The 27,839-nt window shown below is 41.2% G+C and overlaps 1 protein-coding gene across 1 annotated transcript; it reads left to right on the top strand.

Moving 5' to 3' along the window:
• The first annotated feature begins 59 nt into the window (after positions 1-59).
• tmeff1a (transmembrane protein with EGF-like and two follistatin-like domains 1a) lies at positions 60-27,232 on the top strand. The gene is made up of 10 exons (XM_047027653.1): positions 60-941; positions 15,237-15,346; positions 16,457-16,586; positions 18,038-18,064; positions 20,602-20,698; positions 20,980-21,128; positions 23,989-24,060; positions 24,696-24,813; positions 25,183-25,344; positions 25,821-27,232. Exons 1-10 carry the CDS (start codon positions 788-790, stop codon positions 25,903-25,905), a joined length of 1,104 nt encoding a protein of 367 aa, XP_046883609.1. The 5' UTR covers positions 60-787; the 3' UTR covers positions 25,906-27,232.
• Positions 27,233-27,839: the final 607 nt, after the last annotated feature.

Genomic DNA, 27,839 nt, shown 5'->3' with positions numbered 1-27,839 from the left:
GCCTAGTTAATTAGATTTCAACAAATATAGAGATTGGTTTGGACAAACGGACAACTATGTGTGTTTAGACTAGCCTAATTCTGTGCGCTCGCGCCCGTGTTTTTTAAGGGTCCGGGTCAAGGAAGGCTGAGAAAAAAGGGCTAGGATTTGGAAGGACGGTAAAGCATACTCTCACGTGACTTTTCTCCCCTCAAAATCCCTTTGTTGTAGCTGTTGCAGCTGCAGCTGTTGTACATCGGTCGTATTTTCTTTTATCACAGTACTTGACATTACCTTCAGTTTACAAATAAGAACACATCTCAAGAGTGCAGTTGATAATTGAGAGAGAGTGTGTGTGTGTGTGTGTGTGTGTGTGTGTGAGAGAGATTCAAGTACTAAGTTGTTTTGAAATAAGCGGTCGCCAGGGTCTTCGATCTGGGGCGTCAGATAAGTCATAAAAAGACCCGGAGTGCGTTGTAAGGACGGCGAGGATGCTGGCTGCTGCCTCGGTTGTCATCTTGGCTAATATAGACAGCCACCTGGCTTCTACAAGATATACGCATTTGGAGTAAAGAGATTTCAGAAGATTTCTAGATTTCTAGCACTGATTTTACGAACAATCTCAGTGCGTTTTCAAGTCGTTGTCATAGTGCGTTCTCTAACATACATGCGCCCCTGGCTATACCGTGCTCATTCATTCAGCAGTTTTTTCTCTGTAGCATTGAGTGAAAGGTTTCAAACTGAATTAACATTCTGAAACATTTTGCGACGGTAACCTTAATTGGGCATCGTCTCCATCCTTTTCATCATGTTCGGAACCTTGTGCCATAGAAGGTTGCATGGACCTTTGGCTGGCTTTTACCTAGCTTTCCTCTGCTTCGTGGCTATCGCTACCCTGCCTGGAACACTAGCATCTTACCCTCAAAGTGGCGAATGCAAAGGCAAAGGCAAAGACTGCACAGGTAAGTGTGCTCGAAATAGTACAGTATGTTGTGCTTTAGTAGTAAGCTGTCACATCTCAATCGTCTGAATGACTTTTTAGGACGTCTCATCAACTGCAAGTTGGTTTCGTGAAGCGTAAGAATACGGGATTGCAGTACATGTCAGATGCGCAATTAGCTCATTTTGGGATGGTCGCACAACACATCATTCATAGTCTCGTTTGTTGTATAACTCACAGGTTTATTATACATTGAAGATAGCTGTAGTCGAACCCCACCCAGACTTTAAAATTGTGTGCCGTCTATGTTTCTCTTGAACCCCTTCTATCTGGTAACATATAGGCTACCTAAGAAGATTTGTCCTTTAACAATAAAAGCGAATTATAATCCTCTGTACTCTCCACTGTATTTTATTAAGGAATAATCAGAATTGTTTTTTTCTTCCATGTGTTTACATAAAAAATTAAGCATTTTCATCATACCAAGACGAGAAGGCTGAACTAAATCCTATACTCTTTCCAAATTTGAGACGTAGCCTACATTATGAGACAAGTATTACCACAGCCAAAATAACATTTCAGTGCAGTCCATGCAGTAGCCTAACATACTTTAAGCAATGCCCTGGACAAGGCCTGATTACATACATTAAATGGGATTTGAATAGATTTTGTATATCCTTGGAATGTTTGGTGTAATAAAGTAATTGAGATTGATGATTTAGCCCAGTTCCATGTAATCAACATAGTGGCTAGTAATCTATGCTTAGTAGACGAATTGAACCTCATAATGAATTAGAGCAAAACTGCTATTGTGGGATAAGCATCATGTATCGCAGTTTCTAGCTACAGCCTGTGTGTGTATTTGTGTGTGTGTGTGTGCATGTGTTGATTGTCAGGGTCATCGGGAGCATAAGTAACAGGAATGTGTTGTTTCAGCATGGACAGATGAGTAGGCTTCATTGTGAAACATCCAGATCACTGGCTGACATGTTTTCAAACCATTTGGAATTTAAAGCGTGTCTCCTTTTTTTTTTTTTTTACTGAATGCATGATTTACGTATTGGTCAGAAGGACCAAGTTTAATTTTGAATAAGCAGTCAGTTTATCTTGTAAACACATTAGTAATGTTTCTATTGGTGTTCAAATGAGGTTCTATAGTTATAAAGAACACTCAAAAAGGGTTAAGAGGGATGTCTTTTCCGTATAACCCATATTTCCTGTCATGCCTCTTATTATGGAGTCTGGAAGATCATAGCACTGTGCCAGGTCATGATGTTGGAACAGAGTGTGCATGTTCATGTGTCTCTGTGTGTGTCAGTACGCATGTGTGTGCACATGTGTGTCAGTACATATGTGCACCAGGTCTGTCTGCACCCCCATATTTTGAATGGTCTGAAACCAGTTCAGAGCTGAGCTTTGTAATTGTGTGGTTTACAGAGCAAGAGCTTCTTATTAGTGACATATGTTCCCCTCTAAGAAGAAACCATTTTTGATCACGTGCTTCATTCTCCCGTATCCCAAAACTCTGAAAGTCTGAGGTTTTGGATATCTGGTGTGGGATATGAAGGAATTCCTTATAGTCATCCAAGTCTTTGATGACACATTTGCTGTATGCACTAAGATAAGTAGAGTCAGAAAGTTTTCTTTTTTAGATTACAGGCTATATACCCCAGGGAGAGTTCTCTCAGAGTATTTAAATTCAAAACCCAAATTCTGCCTGCATTAATAGAGCATTCAGCAGCTCATGCAATATTCATGAGCTTCATTACCTCCCAATGTGATACCTGATTGAGTGAATCTCACATGCCGGTGTCGGTATGATATAACTGGAAACAGTGTATCACGTTCCAGTATCTAATAGATTTAATAAAAAATTTAACAAGAATCTCGACAAGCTCTGCTGTGGATGAATATTGATGTTCTTCATAATTTACGGTTCTGAAAGATGATGGCGTTGGAACCATCATCAGTCCATCTGGAATCATCTGCAATGTTTACATATCAATATTTCAGGCTTGCCCTCCAGACTAATTAGAGTCATGTAATTCACTATTTTATATAATGGGGTACAGAGGATTCTGGGTTGTTGTGTCCTTGGGCAGCACACTTAGCCTGAATTGTTTCAGTGTGACATTTAGAAAATTCATGAACAGGAGAGCTCAGGGAGAAGTGTCCGAACCTTATATTAATAAATATCCCTAATGTGTAGATAAACATCTCTACCATATTTTCAAAATATTTCCTTTTACAATAAACATTGTTACTGACCACCACTTTCTATTTTAAAAGGTTTAACAAGCATGATATTCTTGGTAACTGTCTCTCTCTCTCTCTGTCTCTCTCTGTCTCTCTGTCTCTCTCTGTCTGTCTGTCTCTCTCTCTCTCTCTAACGCTCTCTCTCTCTCTCTCTCTCTCTCTCTCTCTCTCTCTCTCTCTCTCTCTCTCACAGCCATGGATTATTCAAAACACAGACAACAGATGAATCATATTTTTGGTGCCATAACCCGCATTTTCTTATATGAGGTTTTATGCAGGATAAAAATGCTTTCCAGCTAATTACACGTTCTGTGCTTTAACAGTGAGACACAAGATGATGTGTGTTTTACTATGGTCATGAAACCTGTACTCTGTGGAGAAAGACAGGGCAAAACCATTGGTATTGCTGTCATTGGATGTTACACATTATTGAAATAGGAATGAGTTTATAGTCATATGGGATTCTTAACACTGCTCGCCAGCTCTATTTTTAACACTAATTTTTTCCATAGGTTTTGAGAGACTCAGCTCCCCTTTAAAGTTTGGTTTGTGTTTCATAGACGGCAAAAACAACATAAGAAGCCAGCTCCCCCCACGGTGACTGTTGACTTTTATGTCAGTCAAGGGCAATACTGCGACCCAGTCAATGTCCCATGGGGCTCAAGGTGTCAAGACATCCTCGCTGTTCTAACAGTATGATCACCCAACTGAGGCATGCTATTTCTTGATAGACTGACAGGTCCCTGACGTTGGAACCAGACACTCACAGTACAGTGCCCGTTTATGGCCCTATACAACCGGTGTAGAAGATGATGGGTCTAAGGGGATCGAGGTATCTGCAGTGTGTAGAGATTGAATTCCTTTAGGTTCAATCTTAAGTGTTTTTGTCTGTGGGTTTCTGTGAGGTGGATTTCTCTCCTACTGAGAGGGAATTAGCTTAACACTTGGTTTTAAGGGAACCAATTAACTTCAGCACAATGGGGTGACATTTTGAAGGTTATTTTTTTCACAGAAGCAGGCAATGAATTGTATTTGTCAAGCAGATATACATTGGATTTTCAATTACCATAAGCTCTGATTGACAGAATTATTTATTTAAAAACTGGGAAAACACAAGAGTTTCTCTTTTCTGGTATTTGGCAGGAAGTCCATTTTATCTCGAGTATTTGTGTTGTTGAAGTGGCCAGTGGTCTCCGCAATAATGCTTAGAGATCGGTCCATCAAAGAGAATATCACACCATCATGGTATTAAAGTGACCTATTAAGGGCTTTTCTAAAGTAAGTAATCCTTAATCCAACCCCAAACACTGTTTTAAGACAACCTTTCAGTATTAGATGACCCTATTTCCTCAGCTCCTCAGTGTTCCCTGACTCCCATGGTATAGTATCATGACTCACTATGGTTCAGAAGAAACCGATGCATCACTGGTCCTATACAGTATACACTATCGTATTCCCTCCAGCCTTTCAGGTGTAGAAAGACAATACTCTGTGGTTTCCTATTTTACCACGTAGCACTCCTATGGCTTACAACAACATCAAAAGTTATGATTTCACATCAAAAGGTGTAACTTTTCCAAAAGATCAAGTTTAGCCATAAAACAGCCTAGATGTCAACTCCTTTTAAGGAGGCTTGGATCAACCAGTTCAGTTGTGATTTATGCATTATTTTAAGCTTTCATCTTGAAACTCGCTGTTAGATTCTTCGGAAGGCACCTCACTACAGTCTCTTCTGGCCTTGAACACTTCTCGTTCCGGGAGCGAAATGAACCCGTAATGGTATTGTCAGTGCTTTAGATGGGATACACAACTCCTTCACGTCTAGATTTAGCCAGGAGGCTAAGTCTTAGACACTCAGATTCAAAGCAGTTTTAGCCTTCAAAGGACCATGGCTTCATTTGGGGTAAAGGCTGCTCAGCCCTTTATGTACTCATGTCTGAAGAGAGTGTTCTTGTTCACAGCAAAACAAACTGTAATCTTCAGTAGCCTCGCAGTCAGTACACACTGCATCAGTCTAAGCAAAGATACTGACATGTAAGCACCGCAGACAGTAGATAAGGCAATGTTTCAGCATGCTAATTCTGTTCCCCAATACACTACATCAACTGAGCTGTCTTATATTTACACAAGGAGTTATTGTATATGTCTAATGGCATCCCTTAATCTTGCCATACTTTACACCCACTACAGCATCCTACGGGGGTCTTTCTCCCCTGAAAAATTGGAAGCAATTGAGATGTGGTGTTGAAACCACAGGCTGAGAAAATTAAAACGATTTTTATAACATCAGATTAATGTGTGGGCTGTCAATTATGCGTTGTAAGACTGTATGCGTCAAGGGCTTTTTAGATAAACTATGAATGACAGGTTTATGAAAACAACACTGCCAGGGAAATTTGTGAAGTGTCATTTATTAGTCTTTAAGGTACTCTCTAGATGGCTGAGCTGCACTGGTTGGACATTCTTAGCCATTGTATGATCTGAAATTGTAAAAGTCTGATAACAAAAAAAAGTATGGGTTGAATATAGGGTTGCAGAGGGGCAGAAAATGTGGCCTCAATAGCCCTGCAGTAAGTAGTGTGCTGTGTGTATGGGATTGAGAAATGTGTAGGGTAGACATTCAACAGAATTTGCAATAAATCTGATTGTTTTATTAAGATTATGATGCAAGATTTGTTTTCCTAAACTACATTTAAGTTTCCCGTTATAGGCTAACCTGCTATTTTGTCACTGAGGGAACTGCTATTTGTGCTGGTTTCTCCTTTTACGTCCCCCCAATATAGGCTACAAGGAGAAAGGGCTCCTTCATGCAGTATCTGTGGTTTAGATCCACTTGTTTTAGCTAAATTCTATATGGTGTCTGCACTGCTTACTGCCTTCTAATCCATGCTAAAAGGACAGTCTGACCATTGTCATTTTGATCAAAACAAGTTGTCTTCAGGGAATCTTTGTACCACAATAGTTGCAGCTTCAGTTGCTCTGGTTAAAGCGTCAGTTGGTTGAGTGCAACTGGAATTGTCTTTTTTTTTTTTTGATTGATAGTATGACAAACTTTTCACCATTAATTATGACTTTTCACAAGTGATGTGAAATTTGGATAAATGGGTCTATTGGGATTGGGCAGGTTTCTTGACACTGTACTAGTCTGAGAGTGTATAATCTAGAAGACATTGAGGCGTAACCTGGAAGCCACTGTCTATTAGAATTCATATAGACAAAGTCTATAACTAGTGCACACATCCTATTTGTGATGGAAGTACAGCTCTGTGGCAACATCCATGGCAACAAAAGGCATTTTGTGCCAGACTGGCCCCTATTTACCAAATGCTGTCTGTATTATGGAACCCATCTCTTTGTTTTTCCTTCCATTTAGTAACACAAAAACTGTGAATGCTTGTCAGGATACTTTCATTCTATTCATATTAACCACTGCAGCAAGCCTGCAATTTAACACATTTCCTTTTCGGAAAGCTTTTCCACCAAATCATGTGGAAAAAGCTTTCAGTATTGAGGAAAGAAAATGGAATGCATGGGGACAGCACAAAAACTTGAGATAAGGCAGGATTCATTTATGATGCATCTAGTTTTTCTGTCTTTTCATCCGACCCGTTACCCCAAGGGTATATTGTCCTGCCATGGTTATTTAATTTTGATGCCAACTTTTGATGCTACATTTTGTCTCATACCTTACAGATAGGTACTTTCCATAAGAAGCATTTCAGATATCCATTCACTGTCTTTTATTTTATACCATACACATTCTATACTATATTACTTGTAGGCTTATTGGTATTTATTTATTCACCAGGCTCAGTGTGCCTATCTAGGGCAGGCCTTTGTTTCTGTCCTCTGTATTATTGAACCTTCCAAGCTCATAATTGCTGAAGGGTCTGCTGTGTAGTCATTAGCCAAAGCCAGGCTGGAGGTAGCTTCCCTTCCCCATTGATTGTGGCCAGACAAAAGAGTCTAAGAAGGATGGGGTTGGGTCTGTGTGCCTTGAACGGTAGCAGGATCTGTGATCTCCACTTACAGGACCACAGAAAACCCAACTGGAGAGACAGACTTTGGTTTCATAGGCCGGCGCACAGCACTGCAGACCAGCGCTTTCAATCGGTTTATGTGCCAATTAAAATGCATTGAGTTCAAATCACCTGCCGGTTTGCTGTTTGAGCTTAGATCCCGGGTCTGGCATCCTCCTGTGTGTGCCCAGAATTGGAATGGGACCTGATTAGTCCCGCATCAGTGAATTCTTGGGTGGATTTACTATGCCACTTTATGCATGTACAGAAGAAATGGTTTAGCCTCAAAGCGTGCTTTACGAGTCTAGTATGGAGTGGACACAGGAGGCATATTATCCCGTTATGCTCAAATACTTGATAAATTATCATTATCATGAAATGTTTTCAGAGATAATTGTATTTGGATTTATATTGTCTCTATTAACCGTAATAATCTTATGGATACCTCTACTGATATTTGTATTGCAGGAACAGGAAATAGGCTCCCTCTTCCTCTGTATTCTATTGTCTGCTTTATCGTTGTCGATCACTGTAACTCATTCACCAGAAGCTGTTTAGCTGTTCCACGTCAGACCGCTGCAGCAATTTGAGCAGTCTTATACTGCTGAGGAGCAGAGACACGTACCGCTAAATCTCTTTAGTCTTACAGATGGGGGCAATGTCTCTTGTCACATGAAGCAGTAAAATCAAATCAAACAGCGGTTGTGTCTGTGCTTCAAAATCAATATTGGAGTGAGAATTTTTTCAGCTTTGTAACACGCTCACCGTGATATTTATGCGATTTCATGGATTGGGAGAAGACCTTCTTCAGGACCATGCACTGAAGCTTTGGCAGAGGGATAAACACACTATGACAGCTAGTTCACTTTGAGGTTGCAAGAAAGGCATGGGCAGATCAAAATGATCCCATAAACCTTAAATGGAAATGCCAGGACAATCTACAAGGCATTTTGTTGTGTGGCGACCAAAGAAAAAGTGAAATGTTGGATCTGCTCTACTTGTCATTTTTACTGTTTTCTTTTTGCTGCGTGTTTGTGGTTGCCATGCCCTCTTTCAATGTGTCCCATAAGGAGCTCACAAACAATAAGAACATGCAGAGAAGCTGTAAACACTCTTTAAGGGGACTGTGAGAACTGCCACAGGAAAGACAAAAGCCCTCCGTATCAACTTTCACAACAGACCCTTTTTGAATCTCTTAGAGCTTACCCCAGTTAAGACAAAAGCATCTTCCAGAGAGCTCTCGGTGAGGGGTCGGTTTGCATACATTTCATTGAAAGCAGAGTGGAAAGCAGCAACAGCTAAAGTGCAATGTGTATTTTTCCCACTAGCAATCATCATTTTGAAACAAATTATACAATGTGAAATTGTTGTTGAGCGGCAATTATGTAAATTGTAATACCATTTGCTGGGACGAAGGGATTAAAGAGGTTGACATGGGGCTTGAGAAGGCAGACTGGTTGCTGTCCAATTTGTGACGATGCCATTTGCTGGTTATATGACCCTCAGATGTAATGTGGGCTACACAGGAAGGCAGGAGGTGTCAGGATTGTCACCCTGCCTTTAGGGTGGGAGACACCATGGTAACATATTTGGGAATAGGCCTACCCCTTGACACTGTCTTGTTTTGCTAGTTCCTTACAAACGGACCCAAACTGACCCCTTTTGTTCGAGAAAGTATTCACGTGTTTTGGACGTAAAGTGTATGTTGGTTGATCTCCGGTTGACAAATTTGTGGGGCTTCTCTAATGGGTGTGTCCTTGTTTGTGTGTCTAGTAGCGGAGACAGAATGGTGGGGAAAGGGAGGGAGGGCAGCCAGGTTGCATTACAGGATGCCAGAGGGTCCACTGGGAGGGCACTGGAAAGTCTCTGCCAGTCGGTCTCATTTCATCAGGAGCGAGGCCAAGACAGACGGATACAGGGAGGCAGCGAGTCAAATCCAGCGGATCAATAGAAAACTTAGGACATGGGATATCAAAGTAGTCTTCAGAGCATCTAGTCCCCACACTCAGATCTGTAGTCTATGGCAGGTGGACAGCTGCCAAGTGGACAGCTATTCCAAGGTGTGAATGGCTATTTCTGTAATCAGTAAATTAGTCAACCCCTTGGAGGTTGGTATGGGAGAGGCAGAACAAGTCACACGGTAAATGGAATATGAATGTTACTCAATTGCAAGGAAACTTGGATGGAGTTTTGTATGGACAAAATGTAATACATTTAAAAAAGAAAGAAATAAGGTAAAGGCAAACCAAGATGACATCTTACACAGTTTAGCTTGCTGTGAAGAGCTAGCATCACTTGCATTATGAAGGTTACCAGCTCATAATCTTTCCTCATGTCAGAGGTGTAGCTATGTCCAGAACCACAGGACCAGTTGGGTTAGGTGTTGAAAAGGGAGGGAAGCGTGCTGTGGCTGGTGTTACATAAAGGGGTTCTGATAACAGGTTTCAACCCAACAGGTTGATACGGTGTCAAGGCCTTTTGTCCTGTTAATGCAGACATATGGAAACCTCTGGAAAGAAGAGCAACTGAGGGACAATGCACTTTTCTCTCCAACTCCTTTATCCATTTCAGGTTTTGGGAATGGGGGGGGGGGGGGGGGGGGGGGGGGGGGGGGGGCGGGTAGCGGTTTCAACATTTAATCAAGATGAAAACTGTACCATTTTATATCTCTTTGTTTCATATGTGGTTGGTTTTACAGTCGAGGTAATAGACGTCAAAAGCCAAATCACGCTCCCTCCCCTCCCCTTATTGCTCTACCACCCCCCTTTCTCTCTTGCTCCTGTGAAGCACACACACACATACACAGACAGCGCCTGTATGCAGCTTACAGGCTGAAAGGCACAGGGTCACTCAGCCTTTGAATTCCCCCAGCACTTAAATCTTTCATCATGTCAAGCTCCTCTCCCCCAGTTCTTTGCCTCCTGCTGGGAAGCCCCTGCTTCTTCTCTGTGGTTTTAGTTAGAAACTGTCATTATTTCAGCCCTCCCCCCCATAAGATTTCCATCCCCTACTTTTGTTCCCCAAGTCCTTTGTGACCATGTGCTGTAAGAGATTCATGCCTTTTTGAAGCAAGAAGACACTGCCACAAAAGGGTGCCTTCCTAGTAAGGCTAAAAGCTTACACTGTTGTTTCTTTTTTTTACTGGTGTTTGGTAGACTTCAATGTCTTTGAAAGTGTCAATCGAAAGAAGTCTGCTTCAGAGAAAAGATACATTTGTAGTGGCAGTATTCTAATTAACAAAGGTTTTCTCCCAATGGTTCGAACTATTAAAAAGCTTTAGTACAGAATTTATGATTCATGGTTCTCATTTGAATTTAATTGATGTCAGAGGTGTACATTTGTGCCTTTTGGACAAAAGCATCTTGATTTTACCCAGGTTGAAGGCACGTCAAGCACCCCACGGTTCCGCTAGTTCGGAGCCAGAGCCGTTCCCCTGCACCTGTGCTGTCTGTTTACGTGATAGAGAAAGAGGCACACTCATTTAGACACCTCCATAGGAGCCGAGGATGACTGGGCAGGCTTGGCCCACAGGACAGGGCTGTAATAAGCGCAGCCTTCTGTCAGCAGAGAGGGAGGGCTTCCTCAGGACGCTCCAATGCTTTGTATTTTTCTACTCTAATTTGTAAGAGAGTAGAATGATTAGAGCGTAGATTGCATTGCACAGTAATGGTGGCATTAGTAGCCATGCAGTTCAAGGATGAGGGTATTTATTTGATACCATACATTTGTTGTCATTGCTCTAAAAACACAACTTTATAGACTTGCAACCTAATTTGTTTAAATTTGTATTTCCAAATATTACAATTTGTTCAGCAGTCATGAAAAATACCAGCAAGATTATCGCCTGAGGCAGTTGAGAGATGGCGAGCTGAAGAGGCTACTATGGCAAAACAGAGTGGGAAGTACGTTTGGGCTACATCTAGCAATCATGGTCGCTTATAAACCTCTACTCTAAAGCATCAGCTCTCTTTGGTTACTCTAGAGATCTATTACTTACTCTTCTATCACTGTGTCGGAGACAAAAGATTAATGCAAACGAGGCTTCCGCAGGCCTAGACTGGGTGTATGACAGTGTTGACAAGAGTCATTTTCAGCTGCTATGGTTCCCAGCACTGTATATCAAAAAGGCTAATGTCATTCCAATCCAAACTGGCTGCTCCGTGCATGAATAAAACATCAAAGCATTTATCTCTTTCCCAGGTAAAGATGATCTCAGCAACAACTGATCAAGGCAATGAACCGTTTCTTCGACCCCAGGCTACATGTGTTTGCAATGCTCATTACGCCCTCCTTGAAAAAAATCGCAAACCGGACAAATTAGTCACAATTACAGAGGAGGGAGGATGGCACAGTTCTAATTAGTAGCCCTCAGGATGTCCAGTGCTGTAATTAGGAACAGAATCACGTGGTGTGGCCATTGACCAGTTCTTCATTTCAATGTTAACAAAATGGCTAGCTTATGTGGTCATACTTTATTGTAGTGATGATAAGAAGACAGTCCAAAAACAGATGGACGTAAATCTTTTGTACCAAATAAATCTATCCCAAATTGATTTTCTCAGTCAAGGTTTCAGCTTTACTGAGTGGCCCATAGCAACAAGGCACCAAAAGGAGTGGGGATGAACATTTAAAATGTAATATTTAATTAATACATAAACAAAGCAGCTGGTTTGCTCATGGTTTGAAGGAAACAGCAAACTTCCAAGAAATTCGAACAGATCTGCCTTGCGAGATCATGATATTTGAGTTCATTGTTGTCACGGCAAAGAAACTTGACTTTGGTGGCATTCTTTACAATTTGTAACATTTGCTTTCCTCAGGAATATTTTGTGGTAAGGTGGATTCTAGTTCTTAGACATTGTATTGAAGAATGGTTTGGCTGTCATTCACTTTCTATGTAGTGACAACAGAATCTATTGTAAAGACAACAGAGCCTACATCCCATATTTTGTCATCCCAACACTTTCTCTCAAAACCTAAATAGTTGGGAAAACATGCAACACGACATTGCTTATGAGCTAACAGTCTAATGTGTGTGTGTGGGTGGGGATAGAAGTGTAAAACCCTCAAGGATGTCAATTAGGAAGTCATCCAGACAGACACCAAAGCAGTGGACAGCAGTGTGTGTGTGTGTGTGTGTATGCTTCTGGGGGATGGAGGATTAGATCTGTCCCACTATAAATCTCAGGGTGAGAATCTGAAAAGGCCTAGGCTATCACTCAGCTCTTAGTTGGCAGGTGGAGCCTGTCCTTTTAAGGCAGAGCCTGTTATTCAAATGAAGCCATTAGAAAGCACAGCAGGAGCTCTGCTCTCACATGTAAAAGTGAGGGACTGGATCTGGATTAACAGAAGGGGAAATAACTAAATGGAAGATTTTAAGAAGTTAAGACAGGTTTAACTGATTAAGTGAAAGACTGTTTAGCTGTTTCTGGTTCTTTAACACCGTGTTGGAATTAAGTCCCATAATGCTTGGCTGATTCCTGGTATTAATGAACATGGATCGTTTGCCATCTCCTTCTCTCATGTTTCTCCTCTATTCAGAGAGAATGCATTGCAGACATTCCCCAGTCTCTGCCTTTAGACAAAATCAATATGTTACAGACGCCCTTGAAAAGGTTGTACTTTACTCTGAAATGAAAACTGCTGCCATGAAATACTTCTGTATTGTGTGTGTGTGTGTGCGCATGCATGTTCATGCTTTTTCTTTGCATGTTTTAGGAAATGGCTTTTCTTTCTTGCAAGAATTGGAATGCTCCACACGTCCAACAAGAAATGTTTTCTTAAAAAATACACGTTAACAGAAAGAATAATGTTAAAAGAAGGCTTTTTCTATAATTACATGGTACAGAGATGAGATGTTCCAAACCACAAAGATGGTCAAAATTCCACGTCAAGCATTGAATGTGTAATAGACAGAATATTAAACTACCATGTCGTAGTAGAAATTCAAATAAACCAATCCTGGGCAACATGGGTATTGGAAACGTACGGTTGTTTTTCCAGTTGAAAGAATGAAAGGGTTAGGGCATTAAAGACCTGTTCTGGTGGAGTTAGGGAAACCAGTAGAGTGTAGGCCCCAGTCTCTCAGACAGGAGATGAGGTATTGATGTCTTGTAGCCTGGAGTCAGGGGGTTTGGGGTAGATAACGACCCAAGAGACAGACTGATAGGTGGGCATGACGACTCAGGCGAGCTGGGGGATTTGGGAGGTCGATGTGCCCCAGGTCCTGACTGCCACAGGCCAGTGGGTTCTTTAGTTCTGGCTGGATCAGGATAAGGAATTATGTGCATTTTTATTCAGTGTAGTCCCTGGAATATGTATGAGAAAATGTTTGAAATAGTGAAAATGTCTGGTCAATAACAACCATACAAACCAACACACAGGCGCGAGCATGCATGCCAGTTAGTCTATATTGTATTCAGGGTCTATATTCAGTTATAAAAACATCCAAATACATTCAAGTCATCTTAGTCCAGTGCCTTGTGCCAAACACACACACATACACACACAAACACGTTTTCCTCCTCAACCACACCCTGCCAGGCACAATCTTCCCTGATGGATGGGGCAATGGCTTGACTTAATTAGCCATGAAAGGCACACTAGCCTGCGGAAGGAAGGAAACAATGAGAGATTGAGGCCAGCCAGCAGTGGACAGCTGCTGTAAACGGCTGTTGTTGACAGGCCTCTCCCAGAACAAATGACAGAACACAGACGGTTCAGGGCCCGCCACCCCAACATGCTTTGCTCAGCGACTGCCGGCACTTGCACAGACCATGCAGACCAGACATAGTAGCGTTACCGAGGCGATGGTCAGACGGAAAAGATTGTAATCGGCCAATTTGTGCAGCAGGAGAGATAAGTCTGCTTTGGTGACTTGTACTGCTTTGAGGGTATAGAAATTGTCTGGTTTGGGTTGAGGATGGAAAGATAAGCATGATTGTACATGTAAAATCTATTTTAAGTAAGCCACTGTGAGCCTAAAATGAGCCTGTATGGATTGCCTAGATTTTCCCAGCAAGCTTGTTGTGATGGATTTGGAATGTTATTCCAAATTATGAATATAAGTTATAAGATAAGCACACAGAGCATTACTGTCAATACACAAAATAAAAACTTTTGCTTGACTACCATGTACTTTTTACTTAGCATTCTCTAGCATTTTTGTGTTTCTCTGTTAGTAAAGGTTTTACAGTACAGTATACATTATCAGAAACATCTGACCTACATCATACCAGAATCCACATACCTGAGATTGGCAGACAGTTGGGGTTCTGCAAAGACAATTTTAGTCATACCTGTTAGTATTCTATTGCATTTTGTTTTTTGCCTTAATTCTATAATTTGGCCCAGCTTGAAGCTTTGTTTGGTTAGTGTGGCTAGTTGTTAGCGCTGTAGGCATTTTGAGTTGGTTGGAAAGCAGTAATTACAGATCATTACAGGCTCTTCAAAGGTCGCTCATCCACGGTGTGTGACACTTACAGAGGCATGGCTGAGTAATACATGCTAAAGCTACATTATTTTGCTCCCCTTTTACCATGGGTGGGCAGGATTCCCTGGCTTTTATCTCAGCAGAGTACGACGCTAATTTAAGTTCCCCACATTTCTGAGTCACCAAACTCTGTCATTAGTATAGGGAAGGGACGACTCCCCAGTACAGCGGTCAGGGCTACTTGCCAGAAACAAAAGCCATTTCTTCATCTGTCACTGCTAGCTTTGAACTGACTACAGCGGGGCACAGCTGTAGGAGGAAAGAAAAACTTGAATTTTCTTATTAGGTGTATGAAGCACTGCCTTTAGAGGTATACAGTTTGTACTTAAAGAGGCATGATTATTTTATATTTTGTGCCTAGAACTATGAGCATCAAACACAATGTCTAAACAAAACATGCTAAGGCATTGTGTTTTAGCATATATTCGGGGAATACATGCTAAGACATGTGGGGAATACATGATATACATGATGTTTAATCATCTAATTTAAACAGATGAACACTAGAATGAATTGTTGAATAAGTGTCGTCCATTTTTCTATTTTTCAGACCTGTCAGAGAAGAAGAGTGACCTGCGTGTGTGTGATGACTCGACCTGCCGGTTTGGGGGTGTCTGTAGGGATGATGGTGCCCAGCTGAAGTGTGTGTGCCAGTTCCAGGTATGTGATTTAGGACACATGATGTCTGTGGCAACACTGTGTCTGTTTATGTGTGGTGGGTCTGCCTTTGTCAGTTTTACAGACTGAGGTCATTTGAATGTCTGATTGCGCTCACCCATGCTAGTTTGTGTGTGTGTCTGTGTGTCTACTCGGAGGGAAAGGATTTATCATAACAATATTGAGTCCAATTAACATAAGTCTTTATCAGGAATTTGGATAGAAATTGAAAACAGCACATTCCCTATAAACAGCTTTCTCAACAATGCCCTACCCAATGTTCCTCCATTTGTAGCTTTCGACGTTCTTAGTAATAGGGACGTGTTGCGACACATGATGATTGAAGTAGAGTACCGGTAGGCCCCTAGCCACAGTACAGTAACATATGTTCTTATTTTTTAATTTACTCTTAAGGTCCACCTGTACCTAGCATCTCTTATTCCTCTAAAGTGTTTTTCCCACTTAAAACTGGCAGGGCCACAAAGAAAGTGTTAAAATATCTATATTTTCCAATTGAAAACTAATTCATTATGTGCTTGGTTGCCTCTGGGGTGGGTGGGTGGGTGGGTGGGGGGTTATTTGTTTAGCCTGAGTTGTTTTTCCACTGACGGAATGCTGGATGAGAAAGACACCATATTTCTCCTTAATGTGACTGTAATTACAACAGAAGGAGACCAGGTGTGTGTGTGATGAGTCCAGAGGGAGATACCTTAGAGAGAGATACCTAAGAGAGAGAGAAATAGAGAGAGAGAGAGATTCAGGTCTAACGGGAAGATACTGGGGCAGAACTGAAAGCCTTAATTTAGTCAATGTTTGTTAGTCTGCCGTAGTTATCACAGGCTTCCGGGAACTATTAGTTCCTCACACTCATTGATTGATAAATGAGATGGAATGGCATTATACACAGCAGTCTCATCACAACTGTGCTCCTACCAATTCTCTTGATTGGTTGACTGATTGATCGTGAAAGTCATTGATGATATTTTATGGCAAACCTGTTATGTACTATAAGGTATGAGGTAAGGCATAGTTAACATTAAACAAATGAATAAAAAACAACATGAGTTCACCGTGAGTTTCTGCTTCATCATTGTTCTGGGTGTTTCATTTCAGTGTCACAAAAGCTACATCCCTGTGTGTGGCTCCAATGGAGACACCTACCAGAATGAATGTTACAGGAGACAGGCTGCTTGCAAACAGCAGAGGCTCATCTCACGAGTGTCTGATGGACCCTGCTCTGCTGGTGAGTGTTATCGTGATACATCCAGCAACTACAGTGTCAGTACTGGTGCATTATTGGTACAGTATTGGTACCAGTGAACCACTAGTACCTCTGCAGTCCTACTAGAACATCCGAGTACAACAAAATACAGTAGTGGTTCTGAACCAATGTGTCTTCAGTCCTCGAGGGAGACTGCCTGCCAAATTTACTCTATCCCTGATGCATAATTGGTCGCATTGATTGGTCAGAAAAGGCCTTGTTTATCAGTTCTAGATCGATTTCTAATTAGGAGACAGAGGATGAGACAGACCAGGCTGCAGCTCAGGAGAATCCCGCTGGATGTTATGGTCTGGAACCAAACATTTCAAACCGTGCTCTGAGACTGGCGTCCCGGCACTAAGATGCTTTGCTCATCAACAGTCTTAACTTTACGGTGACCTGGAGACACTACCCCCCCCCCCCCCCCCCCCCCCCCCGCCGCAAAACTAGCCGTAGGTTAAGTAGTGATCACACATGGCCAAAAGTGTGGGGAAACTTGTAGCGATGCTACAGCAGCACGGTGAACCCAATCTGTAGGGCCAGCGGCCTGATTTCCCAACTGGTGCACCTCAGCGCGATGGTCTTGTTACGCTTTAGGAAGGGTACATATCAACGATATGCCCTCTGCTTCCTTTCCCACACCACTCAATCCGAGCAATTTCCTCCCTCCCAGATTTATGCTTCCTGTAATTGAAGCGTTTGTCAGCTATGAGCCAAGGGGACGCTGTGAATACCTAGGACCAGGTCCATTCATTTCCCCCCAGCAGGAGTTAAGGGATAGTTTGAGAGGTCCACATTGTAGTGTATCCCTCTAGATTTGCTATGGGGATTCCAGGATCTGCCAGAGGAGGGAAAAATGTTTCCAAAGAAACCAAGGATGTGGAAAAATAACATTTAGAAAAGGAAGACAATGGTAAGGTTAAGGCAACCTTAGCTTGACTAATCTTAGCATTTTTGTCATCTGGCATAATACGTTCCATAGAATAATGGTGCAATACAGGTTGGATTAAAGTCCAGGTATTATTGGTGACAGCAGTTGAGAGAAGCCTATAAGCTGAATGGTTCTTTTGTGAGGGTTTGGTTGTTTTGTGTACAGCTTTTAGACCATGACATTGTGAAGAAGTGCTACAACACTAACGTGATATTGAATTCAACAGAGTAGCCAGCATCCATTCCTTAATTTGTAGATTCTATGCCAGAGTCTTTGGAAGCTAGTGTCCATTTCTTAGGTCTAGAATGCGATGCCAAGTTTTGTCTTCTCAGGATTATTTTCTTAATGCAACTGTTTCATGCCAAGAAGTATGATGGCCTGTCCTATTTTAGTAGGCTACTCTTTTAAGGAGACATGGCATGGTAGACTTTCTATGTAATTGAAAACTACACATTCAACTGAATTAATTGATCATTCACAATCATCTTTTTCCTTTTTACAGACACAGGCTCTGGCTCTGGCGATGGAGGTATGTCATATTCTTATTACGAAATAAAATGATGACCTAATTGCAATAGTAAAAGACGGTTGATATTTTTTAACATCGATTACCAGTATGTACAGTCACAAAACGTCTGGTACTGATCAAGAAAACAAATGCCCCCTGACAGTGGGTGGAAAGATGCATGAGCTTCAGAAGACTGAATTTGTCTTTTTTCTACAGTCCATCAAGGGCTATTTCAAAGGCATAAGAAGTACACTAATATTGCAGGCTATGATCCCCAATTACGTTAAAGCTAAATGCTTGTATAGTCCCTTAACCGTAACCATTGGTTTGTCTGCCAAGTGGCTGTTTAGAAAAGTAAACTTTTAAATCCCTACCCATCCCCTAGGTCTCTAAGCTCTGCACTCTTCCACGCTGTCGATAGACTGTAAATTGTGTTTGTTGCCACAACGTTTGTTGTTCAACATGACTGTCGGGGTTGGAATTCGAGGGTTTCTGTGTATGTCTGCTGTAATTCTTGGCCTGCTCGGGTTTGGTCTTGTTGTTATGATCAAGATCCAGTAAGGGTGTGTCTGGCCTGTCCGTCTCTGACAGCTATCACAGTAGGTTTGTATGTGTGTGCGTCTGCTCCGTTTGCCCTCCTAGTCCTCCACGCGTTGAGACGACCGCTGCCTATGTTTGTGCACCTCTCTGTTGGTTGGTGTTTGTGCTGTGACATGATCAAGTGGCTGCCCTTGTTTGACTTCCAGAATTGAGTGGCTGAGCTGGGGGAGGGGAGAGCATCAGTAACCCATCTCTGGGAGAGTGTGTGTTTTTCTGAGAGATTTACGCTGATGCCCAGCCATCACTCCCCCAGAGACAACACTACTGACTACGTGCACATCCTACCTAATATTCTATTTGTTGTTTGAATAAAAAGCCGCCACATTTTAAAACCTTTGACAGATTATAATAACCTATGATGGATGTTTGTGACTTTGATTTTGGCTGCGGGGGAAAAGGCTAGGCAATATATTCTTTCCATAGTATGCTTGTTTTGAGAGTAGCAGGATACGTGTATGGGGGTTGAACACTTGAATTAGAGTCTCTCATCATGTTGTGCTGCTGAACGTTGCTTTAGCTATCTGCTGAAGACACATTCTTGGACAATAAGGACGTAGGAAGTCCGGGGGACAGTGTATTGTGATTATGCAGATAAAATGTGCAGAACAAGAGTGAATTCTGATGTTGATTGTGGGTATGTAGAGGACGGAAGGGCTTGGACGCACAGGGTGTACTGTAAGAAACCTTGTAGGTGTATTGTGTGTTCCTTTCTTTACAGAAGCATGTTTCACCTTGGCAAGCTGAATATTTGCATTTGAAACAAACCATTTGAAATGAGAGTTCTAGCTGACAAGCTCCACAGTAACTATTCCAAAGGATTCACATGCAGTTTTTGAGCCATATGACAGATCAGTTTAAGCCATTGAGTTTGAAAGCGACATATTTTTTTCTCGTTGTATTTCTTTCATTTCTCTTAGCACAACAGTCTGATCCTATTCTATGGTAGCATGATAGAAAAAGTATTTATCCATTGACTTCTCTTTACAAGAAGAGGGATTCATCTGCTGATTAACAGAAGGGGTTGTACATTATTTAAAACCATTTGACAGAAATGTACAATAATACATTAGCATTTTATTATTTGAAATGCTACTCAGTTAGCAACACAATAACACAATCTTCGGACACAGATTACACTCAACTAGCCTAAACCACAACAAAGCCTTAGCAGCAGATTTCAATCTATTGACCAGTGTGCACCATGTCCAATAAATCCATAAAAACAGCCCTCCAATCTGTCACAGGGAACAAACCCATATATACTGTGGTCTCCATACTCTAAGGGGATTATCACATTTGATAAAATATGGGTTAATTGTAATCCTCTTTGACGGAGGTGGGCGGTATTCTTTACATAATGAAATTACACTTGATGAATAATGAAATGGCCTTCGATCACTGCCGCCCAGTCATCTGGGCTCAGATAATCCCCCCCCACATTTCTCTGATATTTGATGGAAGCTTGTTATTGACTCTCAGCGTGACTACACTCTATTGCCAAATCACCACTACCCTGACATATCATATGCCAGGTTATATACTGTATATGCTTTGGTTGTTGACTTTTTACCGTGTCTGGAAAAATCTTGTATTCGTTCAGGCTTGTCTAATAGAATGAGTGAGCCACCACTGGTTTTTGACTGCTCTCCTGTGGATGGTACTTCATTGTAGGCGGAACATTTTGGTGTTGTGTCTGATTAATTTGCATGATTGTATTCAGTGAAATTATCTTGCACAACAACAAAACAACGAATGTATCTCTGTGAAGCCATAAACCTTGTTACTGGCAGTTAACACAATGAATGTGGAACTGAAAATGTATGTAAAGATAATTTCTAGGAGAGGGCACATAGAACAGAAGACAGTGAGCCTGGCAGAGCATTTAGGATGAGGATGAACAGGAACAAAACCTGCATGTCAATTAGCCTTACTAAACCATTTGGAATCTTTCTCTCCAGAATATGAGGGCTCAGGCACTGATGTTGGGAAAAAGTTCACCAAGTGCGCCACGTGCAAATATGGAGCCGAATGTGACGAGGACTCTGAGGATGTCTGGTGAGTTCTGAACTTTATTTTAATGTCAGACATTGTATACAGAGAATTTTAGGTTGTTGAACACTAACTAGAGGAAAGGGCTATATAAGTGCGATATAGAACACACTTCCAGAAAAGGTTGCCAAATCAACTGGCTTTAAAACATTGGCAAAAAACATAACTTTCATGCCCATCCCTTAAACCTTAATCTATCTACTGTGACCAACACTCATCGATTGAAACAACAAGGTTCTATTTGAAGTCAACATAATCAGCTGTTAAAAGTGGCTTCTTCTCTTTAGGTGCATATGTAACATTGACTGCAGCGGACACAATGAGAATCCAGTCTGTGCCACAGACGGGAACTCCTACAACAACCCCTGTCTGGTCCGTGAGGCCTCGTGTATGAAGCAGGAGCAGATTGACGTCAAACACCTGGGGAGATGTCCAGGTAGGACTGAACAGCAGCAGTGTTCTGAACACTAAACCACTATACTAGCTACCTCGCTTTAGTTGTAAACTGACCTCATTATATGGCAGACGCTTTTAGCCAAAGCAACGTACGGTACAGAGGGGTGATCGAACCCATCATCACCACTGAGCTAACCCCATCCTATGCAGTCTGTCTCTCCAAAGACTGGTGTCAAAGGTTGTCATGGGCTCGCTGTATTTGATGAGTTAAATGAGCTAAAAAATGATGTCTCAAGGCCTGAGAGACATGACATGCATGTCTGAACTATGTCTGAAATGTGGTCTCAGAGTGTGTATTTATGTTGGTGGATAAAAAAAAGCTTGTCTCACACTGATTAGCTGTTTTCGTTTGTACAACGCTAGCGTCAAAACGGCTCAGTCAAGAAACACTTCTCAGTGGCAGAAATTGTAGCTCAAGGTACATTACTTCCAAGGCTCTTGTCCTACAAAATGTGTTCAAAAGATACAGGTGCGTTTACATGAACTATGTTATTCAAAATATATATCCTCACAGGCTGTAGTGTCAGCCCAGTGTCAGTATCCTGTATGCTGAGCTCATAATTACATGGGTTAGCTAGCCTATCAGTTGACAAAAAGCCCCGTGATTGTCCTGCTCATGTCATGCGGACTGTAAGGCTGGCTCAACAGAAGCTGCACACTGCCAGATAAGCCCTCGCCAGGCTAACACCTGTCCTAGCCACTGAGACGGCCGATCCGTCATGCAAATCAATGAGTGTACCAGCCGAGCGCACCAAAGCCTGTGAAGCAGTAAACAAACACAGCGATCCTCAAAATAAATTAAATGTATTCCCCCCCTTCTATTCCAAATGCCTGTCGCGCACAAGCGTCTAAATTCGATTTACCACAGCCCCAAAGAAGTTGCCATAGTCTTGTGTGCCTCATGGACATCTTTCTTAGAGAGAAAAAAGGGAGGGGGTTAAAATGGCTCACGTTAGCCGTGGCGTGATATGAGAAGTTTTGCACTGGATTACTTTTTCAAGGGGGGCATGTGGACAAGAAGCTCATTTGCAGTCTCAGTTTGTTGTTAGATGTGTCAAAATTCTCTGTGCCAACTCCCCAAGCAATTTTATAAACCTGTCCAAGTACATCCTCAAAGTACTTGCTCTCAGACGTGAATTCAGTTTATACACTCCCCGGAATTACAACCGCCTCTCCTTTTTTTGACACGAGGACGAGCTAGATAAAGCTTTAACGCTAAATCAGTGTTGCTCTATAGGTCTTGGCAGTGGACAGGATCCGGACAGGTTTTATGGATTTCTTGTCGACCGTTGAGGGCAGTCAAATGTCAGGTGCGGCGTGACAAAGCCAGTGATTGGCTCGGTAGAAGGGGGAAATCCTGACACCAGTAGGACCTGGAAGAAGCCGCCTGCTCAGTGAGAACAACTGTAAACTTTATGTCAGAATCTTGATACTTGTATTTGATCAAATGCTTTTTAACATTAATTGGACCTAGTCCATCCTCCAGGGCACAGCCTTTTGTTTTGTGACATTGTTCAACAATGATTTATCCACAGTTCTACATTTTGAAATGTGTAAATTAAGGATTACTTGGCTAAACAGGATCAGAGAAAGTAATTTGGACTTTCTCTGATTTTTCGTTTATTGTCATTCTTTGAAGATAGATAGATACCTTGTGCCACATAGCCACATAGATACCTTGTGAAGATAAAACATACTAAATGAGCTTGTTAATCCTTCTTTTATCATTTTAACTTACAAACTAACATCTGGAAACAAAAACAAACATATTTTACAGCCAACCATATTAACATACATACACTTTCGCACCAAAGCAAACATTCTGGAGATGATGGACTAGTGTCTCATCAGGCTGTGTTTACGTATTCACTGCCGCCACACCTTTTTCTTCACCACTCATCCTTCCTGTTTAGCATGCACTCCCTCACCCCTGCATCCCTGCAGGGCCAGCCAACTACACAAGAGTGGCGTTGTGTCACAGATGCAACCAACGGTTGACCGTTCCTTAATATAGGAGGTTTCAAAATGCTGTCATAACAGGTCTAACCTCCCTGAACTACCTGTCACTGACTGATGTGCAGGCGTGCACACGCTCATGCACCACATGCAGAGACACAAACGTCCTCTCGGTTAGAATGGCCTCGCTACTTGACGGATAGTTCGGCTCTAAGACAAAGAGTAAACATCCCCCACGTCCTTAGAAATCCCCGAAAAGCAAACAATCAGCTCCTCCAAACACAGATAAACAGTTGAAGAACTATCTCATCTCAGACAGGCTGAATCCAGCTGTTCCCCTTGTAGACTGATATGCATCTACACATACATCCTAAAGCTAAAGAGATGCTGGAACATGAAATCACGACTCAGGAAATATGCCGTATTAAACAGTATCAACTACTACAGCAATAGTTTTCAGTACCATGTATATGTAGAGTTGACACAAACTGTTATCAAGTGTGGGATGAATATGATGAAGGAACCAGCTCTCACAGAACAGCAGCTATGCCAGGATGTGGTGAATATTTATTAGAATTCCACAGTCCTCCATCTTGTTTAATTTAGACATGCCTCCTGCAACCCATGGACCAAAACATTTCAACATTCAGTTAACCTTGACAGTACCCAAACATGGGTGTTGCCTACTGTTAAATCAACTTTAGTGTGGTTGGGAAAATGTGTCCAAACATTTGACCTTTACTGTATACACATACAGAATGTATATTAACATACAGGAGTGTATATAAACATACAGCACGTATGTACACTACCTATACATACAAAACGTGTGTACAGACAATATTTACTGATATCCTATCGTGTATATTATTTTTGCACAACAGATAAAGAGAAAATAGGGAAGAGTGATGATGGAGTCCCGAAGATTGATCGTTCATTCAAGCCGGATCATATAGGTAAGAAAATGATCAGGGGTTTGTGAAGGTATAAAGATATGAAGCCAGAACTCAAATGAAACATACAATGACACTAGTACTGTACATGGACCATAAGTATACCCTGAAGCCTGTTATTCTGATGATCAATGCCGAGATGAAACAGAATTTAATAGAATACAGGACTTCATTTTCATGTATTCTTTCTGTGCTAAATCTCTCCTGGGAATGAATTTCAATGAAGCCTGAGTCCTTGAATCAATAGAATAAATAATGCTGCACAGTCTTATGGAGCTAATAAAGGCCAGTAACAGTGCTAGACATATTATATCAACCGGTTATGGAAATGAATGAGGAATATGGCCCTGTAATTATCACATCCAGTGATTCTAAATGCTGCAATCTAAATGCTCATAGCTACTCATTGAAAGGTTCCAGGGTTATGTTGTACGTATATAAATGAAGCTGTATATTCAGAGGAGTATTTATCTGTACAGCTTCCATACAATATATGAAAACATTTTACTGTGACACAATTAGGCTAGTATTAACAATACTACCTACACAACATTAAGATCCCTATTTGCTCTTTAAAAGCCCGGTCAGCGTTCATTCAGCGTTGTCTCATAAATCTCATGTGACCTCTGACTCCACAGACAAGTCAGACCCAGGGGACGGCTTCTACGCTGGGAGGCCCATCCCCTGTACGGAGAGCTTCGCTGGCTTCTGTGTGCATGGGACCTGTGAGATCCAGTACAACACAGCCACCTGCAGGTCTGTCCTGTGTGGTCACATCCTTCTCCCTCGCCTCATCTCACTAACTGACTGACTGCTGCAAAGGCACTCTGCTAAGCATCAATAAAGATGTGGATGGACTTTTAATTCAATCCACTTCAATTGATACAGACCCAGGCCTTATTTTCAGATATAATACCTTTGTATTAATTACTAAATAAACAAATAACAAAACTGCCTTTCACTTTTTTTATGATCAGGAGTTGCCAATTGTCATTGATATATTCTGTACTAAAACCTGCATGAAAAAAGAAGAAGATTTGTTTCAGCAATGCAATAACATGTGTCAGTACACTCAAGTATAGCTCTCATGTTAAATTAACTGTTTTTCTTGTGACTGTGGCATAGATGTGACTCTGGATACAAGGGCGTCCAATGTGAAGAGCCCCAGGATTTCAACATCCTGTACGTAGTGCCGAGCGGACAGAAGCTCCACTACGTCCTCATCGCCGCCATCATCGGAGCCGTGCAGATCGCCATCATTGTTGCCGTGGTGATGTGCATTACGAGGTAGGTGGCATGGCAGCTCATGTCTCCCTTTGAGGCCTCATATTTTAATCTTTCAAATTATTGTGGGACACAGTGGAAGCTAAATAATGTGACTAGTATGAGGCCAAATGCATAATGTGTTAAACTGTGACAAATACATGTTTGGTTAACGTGTGTATTCTACAGTCAAACCTCCCCTACACAGTTTCAGATGTGAAAGAACTTGTACCACTAAATCATAATGAAGTGTGACTACATAGAAGTTCCTATGTAACTACAATGTTGTTACTACAGCTATTGCAATGTAGTTTCATATTAGTTAATGTAACCTTAAGGTAAAGTGTTGCCATGCGCTTTTAAGTGGTCTAAGAATACAATTAAACATTGAGTAAAACACTGACATCCATGGTGAAATTCATCCATACAAACACACATTTAAAACAATGTATATTTTTTTACAAAGCAGTCGATGTAATTTGACTGTTGCTTTTTTGCAGGAAATGCCCGAAAAACAACAGGGGCCGTCGACAAAAACAAAACATTGGACATTTCTCATCAGACACTAATTCCAGGATGGTATAGCTCATGTTTTTTATATATTTTTCTTACAGTGTGGAATACCATTTTTATGTAAAATGTGTCATTTTATTAATTATTTTTTCCTGGATAACAAAAAAGAAGAAAGAGGATATTTTTTCAGGGGCCTTACTTTTCATTTTCTCTGATGGATGTGCACTGTAGCTTATCTTGTTGCACTGTTGTGACAGGCCGGTACAGCAGCCTACCGGTACGAGGAAACTGGTGACAAGACTGCTTGGTTCTTTACCTTCAAAATGTCATATTTTCCCTTCTTTTTATTACTCTTTTTTTAATTACTTTTGAATTAACTTTTTTTTCTTCAGAATATGGTTCCATTCACAAATACACAAACGTATGATTACATGGAAACGTCTGCCTCTTTGGAATGTGATATTTATTTAAATCAATTCTTTCTGAGCCCCTCCTTCTCTCCATTGTTCTCTTTTTATCTCTTTTTACAAATGATGTGCAGCTGATCACCAAATGCCGTTTTTATTTCATGAGTGAGGGGTCAGCCAGCCAGATGGATGTTTACAAGTATTCTATGATATGTAATTAAATTTTAAAGAATACACTGTGTTTAACAAGCTAATAATATATAATTTTGTTTTTTACTTAATGCTTATGTTCTTTTTTTATCATTAATATTTAGAAGATTCTTTTTCTAATTCCAGTTACTGTAATTCGCATGACTTGTGAAACTGTGTTCCGTGATGTAGATTTAACTTAAAGCTGACAGTCCTAAAGCCTCCATCCTGAAGCCACCGATCCGATTGTTCCAGCACATTATAGTTGTCTTCCCATGTAGATATGGGTCTATTTCGGTTTGTCGGTAGCAGAGATGTGAAGAGTATTGGACAATTTGCCAGTGAGAAAAATGGAATGTGTAATGCTTAAAATGAGTCTCCTGTCTCTTCAAACCCCAGTTGTAGACATCATTTCATGTTAACTTCAAAGTACCTTACTGCTCAAGTTTTACTGGTGAGACACGGTGAGACATGACAATGGATTGTAAAGTGACAAGGCAGCATTTTACATGTCTTGGTATTTTATCTTCTTATCACAGAATTGTAATGGAGGATATGTTGGCTTGGATGGAGCAATGTTAGTTCATGTAAAGGAATTGAAGGACTGCACATTGAGGTACATCATCCCTTTATGGTAGATTTTATGTTGTAAAAGACCTTGTAGGTTGCTGGATAATGGATGCAAGCAAGGCTTTTCTCTGAATGTGAGGACACGTGAGTTTTATTGTCACAGTTTTTAATTCCCCCTCTGAAAATGTATTCCGAAACAGATCAAATGTAACATTCAGAACACAGGGGGATTTTCTATGGCAGAATAAATCAAAAAGAGGGAATTGAAGACTTTCGAGGTTGAAATGTGTCATGCTTAACCATCAGGTTAAGTGTGTTTGTGTTCTGTAATTCCATCTTGGGGCCTTCATGTAACTGTCTTAGTCTGCGTTCTTCTGGTCTCAAGTCTTTGAGCAAAGTGTTTCTACTTGTTGTTGACCATCCCAGCCGTGACTCTAAATGTGACTAGAATGTGTTTGACATGTTGTTGTTAATCTGCATGTAGGACTTTATCTGCCATTTTTGTCCCCCCCAAAAATAAAAACAGAAGTGTTTTTTTCATGTCATGTATACATCTCATTTAAATATGCTGTTGCATTCAACCATGTTTTCTTAACCAACAAGTACATATTATTTACTGGTCATTTCTACTACACACTGCATTTGACCTTCAAAGTTAAACCACACAGGACATTTTTGGTCTACATATCTAACCAACGTGTATTGCCAATATGGAGTGTAGTTGGTGTGCGTTTGTGTGTATGACTGGAGTGTGTTTGTCGTATGACTGCAGTGACAGAGATGAATGAGATGACCTTCTCTCCACCAATGTGACTGGCCACCAAAGATGCTTCCTTCCAC

Source organism: Hypomesus transpacificus, chromosome 10 (assembly GCF_021917145.1).
Source record: "Hypomesus transpacificus isolate Combined female chromosome 10, fHypTra1, whole genome shotgun sequence".
Classification (NCBI taxonomy): domain Eukaryota; kingdom Metazoa; phylum Chordata; class Actinopteri; order Osmeriformes; family Osmeridae; genus Hypomesus; species Hypomesus transpacificus.
The sequence above is the reverse complement of the archived record's forward strand: the minus strand, read 5'-3'. Positions and strand labels throughout refer to the sequence as shown.

What these genes read in the sequence shown, in the direction of transcription:
- tmeff1a (XM_047027653.1), top strand. Translation starts at nt 788, where the DNA reads ATGTTCGGAACCTTGTGCCATAGAAGGTTGCATGGACCTTTGGCTGGC. An exon ending in GAGGACTCTGAGGATGTCTG is followed by an intron (nt 20,699 to 20,979) that starts GTGAGTTCTGAA and finishes TCTTCTCTTTAG; the next exon opens with GTGCATATGTAACATTGACT. An exon ending in GTGGTGATGTGCATTACGAG is followed by an intron (nt 25,345 to 25,820) that starts GTAGGTGGCATG and finishes GCTTTTTTGCAG; the next exon opens with GAAATGCCCGAAAAACAACA.